The sequence below is a fragment of the Oncorhynchus mykiss genome, chromosome 5, assembly GCF_013265735.2.
Source record: "Oncorhynchus mykiss isolate Arlee chromosome 5, USDA_OmykA_1.1, whole genome shotgun sequence".
NCBI classification, from domain to species: domain Eukaryota; kingdom Metazoa; phylum Chordata; class Actinopteri; order Salmoniformes; family Salmonidae; genus Oncorhynchus; species Oncorhynchus mykiss.
The window spans coordinates 9,685,792-9,691,996 of NC_048569.1; the positions used below are offsets into that span (position 1 = coordinate 9,685,792).

Genomic DNA, 6,205 nt, shown 5'->3' on the forward strand with positions numbered 1-6,205 from the left:
GTTGAGAAGCCTTTTGGTCCTAGACTTGGTACTCTGGTACCCCTTGCCATGCGGTAGTAGAGCAAACAGTCTATGACTAGGGTGGCTGGTGTCTTTGACAATTTTTAGGGCCTTCCTCTGACACGGACTGGTGTAGAGGTCCTGGATGGCAGGCAGCTTAGCTCCAGTGATGTACTGGGCCGTACGCACTATCCTCTGTAGTGCCTTGCAGTCGGAGGCCGAGCAGTTGCCGTAACAGGCAGTGATGCAACCAGTCAGTCAGAGGCTCTCGATGGTGCAGCTGTAGAACCTTTTGAGGAATTGAGGACCAATGCCAAATATTTTTTGTTTCCTGAGGGGGAATAGGCTTTGTCGTGCCCTCTTCACGACTGTCTTGGTCTGTTTGGACCATTCTAGTTTGTTGCTGATGTGGACACCAAGGAACTTGAAGCTCTCCATCTGCTCCACTACAGCCCCGTCATTGAGATTGGAGGCTTGCTCGGTCCTCCTTTTCCTGTAGTCCACAATCATCTCCTTAGTCTTGGTTACGTTGAGGGATAGGTTGTTATTCTGGCACCACCCGGCCAGGTCTCTAACCTCCTCCAACGTCTCGTTGTTGTCGGTGATCAGGTCTACCACTGTTGTGTCGTCTGCGAACTTAATGATGGTGTTGGAGGCGTGCCTGGCCATGCAGTCGTGGGTGATTGGGGAATACAGGAGGGGACTGAGCACGCACCCCTGAGGGGCTCCAGTGTTGAGGATCAGAGTGGCAGATCTGTTGCTACCTACCCTCACCACCTGGGGGGCGGCCCGTCAGGAAGTCCAGGATCCAGTTGCAGAGGGAGGTGTTTAGTCCCAGGATCCTTAGCTTAGTGATGAGCTTTGAGGGTACTATGGTGTTGAACGCTGAGCTGTAGTCAATGAATAGCCTTCTCACATAAGTGTTCCTTTTGTCCAGGTGGCAAAAGGCAGTGTGGAGTGCAATGGAGATTGCATCATCTGTGGATCTGTTTGGGCGGTAAGCAAATTGGAGTGGGTCTAGGGTTTCTGGGATAATGGTGTTGATGTGAGCCATTACCAATCATTCGAAGCACTTCATGGCTACGGACGTGAGTGCTACCGTTTAGTCATTTAGGCAGGTTGCCTTAATAGGGGTGGAGACCACTTGTAAATCAGTGACGACTTGCTACACGTCAAACCAATCAAATGCCTGGCTTTGGCGGAGCTCCAATAGGGCTTTCTAGATTAGTGTTGTGGGTGCAACAGTGCGTGACTATTCTTTTTAGATCTGGGTAAGGGTACCAAAACATTTCTGCATCATTGAAGGTCCCCAAGAACACAGTGGCCTCCATGATTTTTAAATGTAAGAAGTTTGGAACCAACAAGGCTCTTCCTAGAGCTGGCTGCCTGGCCAAACTGAGCAATCGGGGGAGAAGGGCCTGGTCAGGGAGGTGGCCAAGAACCTGATGGTCACTCTGACAGAGCTCTAGAGTTCCTCTGTGGAGATGGAAGAAACTTCCAGAAGGACAACCATCTCTACAGCACTCCACCAATCAGGCCTTTATGGTAGCCTGTCCAGATGGAAGCCACTCCTCAGTAAAAGGCACATCTGGAGGAAACCTGGCACCATCCTTACGGAGCTGGTGGTGGCATCATCATGCTGTGGGGATGTTTTTCAGCGGCAGGGACTGGGAGACTAGTCAGGATCGAGCCAAAGATGAACGGAGCAAAATACAGAGAGTTCCTTGATGAAAACCTACTCCAAAGTGCTCAGGACCTCAGACTGGGGGCGAGGTTCACCTTCCAACAGGACAACGACCCATGGCATACAGCCAAGACAACGCAAGGCTGGCTTCGGGACAAGTCTCTGAATGTCCTTGAGTGGCCCAGCAAGAGCTTGGACTTCAACCCGATCGAACATCTCTGGAGAGACCTGAAAATAGCTGTGCAGGAAGAGGATCTGCAGAGAAGAATGGGAGAAACTTCACAAATACAGGTGTGCCAAGCTTGTAGCGTCATACCCAAGAAGACTCAATGCTGTAATCCCTGCCAAAGGTGCTTCAACAAAGTACTGAGTAAAGGGTCTGAATATTTACGTAAATGTGATATTTCCATTTTTTTATTGTAATAAATTTGCAAAAATGATTTGTCATTATGGGGTATGTGTGTGTAGATTGATGAGGATTGATGAGATTGTGTAGATTGATGAGGAAAAATAACAATTTCATAAATTTATAATAGGGGTCAGAATACTTTCCAAAGGCACTATATACAGTACCATTCAAAAGTTTGGACACACCTACCCATTCAAAGGTTTTTCTTTATTTGTACTATTTTCTACATTGTAGAATAATAGTGAAGACATCAAAACCATGAAATAACACATATGGAATCATGTAGTAACCAAAAAAGTGTTAAATAACTCAAAATATATTTTATATTGAGATTCTTCAAAGTAGCCACCCTTTGCCTTGATGACAGCTTTCCACACTCTTGGCATTATCTCAACCAGCGTCATGAGGTAGTCACCTGGAATGCACCTGGAATGCATTTCAATGAACAATTCCTTTGAGCCAATCAGTTGTGTTGTGACACGGTAGGGTTAGTATAGAGAGATAGACCTTTTTGGTAAAAGACCAAGTCCATATTATGGCAAGAACAACTCAAATAAGTATAGAGAAATGACAGTCCATCATTACTTTAAGACATGAAGGTCAGTCAATCTGGAAAATGTCAAGAACTTTTAAAGTTTATTCAAGTATAGTCGCAAAAACATCAAGCTCTATGATAAAACTGGCTCTCATGTGGACCACCACAGGAAAGGATGACCTCTGCTGCAGAGGACAAGTTCATTAGAGTTACCAGCCTCAGAAATTGAAGCCCAAATAAATGCTTCACAGAGTTCATGTAAAAGACACATCTTATCACCAACTGTTCAGATGAGATTGTGTGAATCAAACCTTCATTGTCGAATTGCTGCAAAGAACCACTACTAAAGGACACCAATAAGAAGAGGAGACTTGCTTGTGCCAAGAAACACGAGCAATGGACATTAGACTGTTGGAAATCTGTCCTTTGGTCTGATGAGTCCAAATTTGAGATTTTTGCTTCTAACTGCCTTTTCTTTGTGAGACGCAGAGTAGGTGAACAGATGATCTCTGCATCTGTGGTTCCCACCCTGAAGCATGGAGGAGATGGTGTGGGAGTGCTTTGCTGGTGACAGTGTTAGTGATTTATTTAGAATTCAAGTCACACTTAACCAGCATGGCTACCACAGCATTCTGCAGTGATACGCCATCCCATCTGGTTTGCGCTTAATGGGACTATCATTTGTTTTTCAACACCTCCAGGCTGTGTAAAGGCTATTTGACCAAGAAGGAGAGTGATGGAGTGCTGCATGAGATGACCTCAACACAATTGAGATTGTTTGGGATGAGTTGGACCACAGAGTGAAGGAAAAGCAGCCAAAAAGTGCTCAGCATATGTGGAAACTCCTTCAAGACTGTTGGAAAAGCATTCCAGGTGAAGCTGGTTGAGAGAATGCCAAGAGTGTGCAAAGAGGTCATCAATGCAAAGGGTGGCTACTTTGAAGAATCTAAAACCTAAAATGTATTTTGGTTACTACATGATTGCACATGTGCTATTTCATAGTTTTGTTTTTACTATGTAGAAAATAGTAAAAAATAAAGAACAACCCTTGAATGAGTAGGTTTGTCCAAACTTTTGACTGGTACTGTATATAAAAACATTATTTGATATAACATTTAATTTGGACTTCTATTTGCCCATAGGAACACATTGAATAACAGATTCATACATGGAAAAACAGTCAAACATTTAATCAAAAGGTAGATATAAGAAAGCTCACGTTACCTTCAGACCAGTCCTGTGACACTGGTATGGGGCTGTAGAGCAAAACGGAGAACACTGTGTCCGTGAGAGTCTCATCTTTCCATAGAGGGGTCATATTAGTTTGAAGGCCAAGATGCCAGTGGTGTAAAGTACCCTAAGTAAAAAATACTTGAAAGTACTACTTGAGTAGTGTTTTGGGGTATCTGTACTTTACTATTTCTATTTTTGACAACTTTGATACTTAAGTATATTTTAGCAATTACATTTACTTTTGATAATTAAGTTTATTTAAAACCAAATACTGTTAGACTTTTACTCAAGTAGTTTTTTACTGGGTGACTTTCACTTTTAATTGAGTCATTTTCTATTAAGGTATCTTTACTTTTACTCAAGTAGGACTATTGGGTACTATTGGGTATTAGGTCCACTGTCGGACGCTACAGAAGTTTTCGTGAGAAGACCGATTTTCGAGACGTATCCTGGTCTGCCAAACACCGTTGTAGCTCTGCTCTCGTTGTGCTCTCAATGGTGGATTGAGACGCATGCAGAAAAATATATTTTACAGACAGATTTTGATGGGGATTTTTTAAATGTATATATTGTATTTATTATGGCTCAAGCGGAGAAAGAGTTGTAATATGTTGTATTAATTTTTAATGTATTAATGTATTTTTGCTCAGCTCATGAGGCTGTGAGGCCAAGACAAAGAATTGTAATATGTTGTATTTATTTATTTTTGCTCAGCTCATGAGACCATGATAAAGAATTGCAATATGTTGTATTTATTTATTTGTCGTGCGCGCGCGGCTTCACTAGGGGGTTTCAACGGTTGCTGGCCTCGCGCTCATCACCTGGACCGCAACGCCAACGGATGAACCTGTTAATTGCTCTACTAACTAGCAATTTTTTAGTGTGAAAAAATAACAAGAAGGTGTGAATACAAAGTGCCCAATTCCAACAAATGTCCCGCCAGCAAGTGAGTCGAGCCACACAGCTAATATTTATGGTTGTGAAAAATATATATATTTTCGCGTCACCTTTGTTAGAAAGCAGTGTATATATATCGACTGATGTAACATTAGAAACGAACTTATTATTAACGTTAAATTAGCTAATGTTACTGTAGTTAACGTTAGCTGGGCCTGGGCTGTTTGTGATTTTTAGTTTTTTTTCTGTTGACGTTGACACATTCATCACATATTTTTATACAGTTGGATAAAATATTGGTCTCTATGTGTTATCAGATAGCAAGATAACATTACAGACCGTTTTCAATTTAATAACAGACAGGCCTTTCTTAAACACAGTCATCCTCATGACAGCTGATTTCTCTCCCAGCAGTTTTCAATTACAGTTTTATCCTGTAGCTACAGTAGCTACTGTTACCTGTCCTATGTTTGGTGTCAGTGTGAGATCAGTTTTATTGCAATAATAATCTATTATCATACCAGTCTCCAATATTTTGTTTTCAAACATAATGCAGTCTTCTGATTCTTCCCTTCAGGTGCTGTTGTGGATTTCCCTCTCTTCCAGGAGTGAACAGATTGTTCTGCATAGTCTCAGCCGTCCACTGTGAATATTAAGCGAGAAGAGTTCTGACCTCTTTCAGTGAGACATTGTGATGGAATGATAACAAATCTGACTGACTCTTCGCCGCTGTGTTTTTAAATATTTATTTTCCAATTCTGCCTCTCAACCACTACAACTCCTTTACCCTTTCACCATCTGTCTCCTTGTTTTCATCTATTCTCTCCATCTCACTCTCCTCTGTCCCATTGGACTGTGATTGTCACCATGAAGCTACTTCTGTCTTCAGGCCTGTGTGGCATGACCCCTTACCAGGGCTCCATAGTAGGAGGACTCTATTTTTTGATGGTGGGCGTCATGCAAATGGTCTTTGAGTTTGGCCATCTGCGCACAGCCAAGGAAAGCACAAACAACACCACAGGCTCCCAGCTTCTGCCCCAGGTGTGCTTTGGTTACTACTACTCTCTGCTTATCCTGGGTGGCATCACCCTACTGCTGACCCTGTGCATGCTCGGAGCAGTTTGGGCCCACCAGCATGTGGGCATCCTGGGCTTTGCAGTCTGGCTGACGCTGTACGACGTGATTCTGTTGGTGGTCACTTGCCTGCTCCAGAGGCAGATGCAGGCACTGGGCTTGGAGCTGAGTGTACTGGAGTGGTACGGAGTGATATGCAGGGTCATGGGAGACCCCTTCTGGCTGGCCCTCGTAATCACACACGGTTTGGAAGTGCAGATTGAGAGGCATCGGCTTGGGACACGACAACGCAAAGGCGGGATTCCAAAGGAGGGGACGCAGCTCAAACTGAAATTTAAGGCCTTTGACAGTAGTGTTTGAAATGGAGACCCTA

The 6,205-nt window shown here is 43.4% G+C and overlaps 1 protein-coding gene across 1 annotated transcript; it reads left to right on the forward strand.

Annotated features, from left to right (window-relative positions):
* Window positions 1-4,717: 4,717 nt before the first annotated feature.
* On the forward strand, window positions 4,718-6,205 carry LOC110522837 (transmembrane protein 217). The gene is made up of 2 exons (XM_021601309.2): window positions 4,718-4,807; window positions 5,336-6,205. The coding sequence occupies exon 2, from the start codon at window positions 5,626-5,628 to the stop codon at window positions 6,190-6,192; it is 567 nt and encodes a 188-aa protein (XP_021456984.1). The 5' UTR covers window positions 4,718-4,807; window positions 5,336-5,625; the 3' UTR covers window positions 6,193-6,205.

What these genes read in the sequence shown, in the direction of transcription:
- LOC110522837 (XM_021601309.2), top strand. Translation starts at nt 5,626, where the DNA reads ATGAAGCTACTTCTGTCTTCAGGCCTGTGTGGCATGACCCCTTACCAG.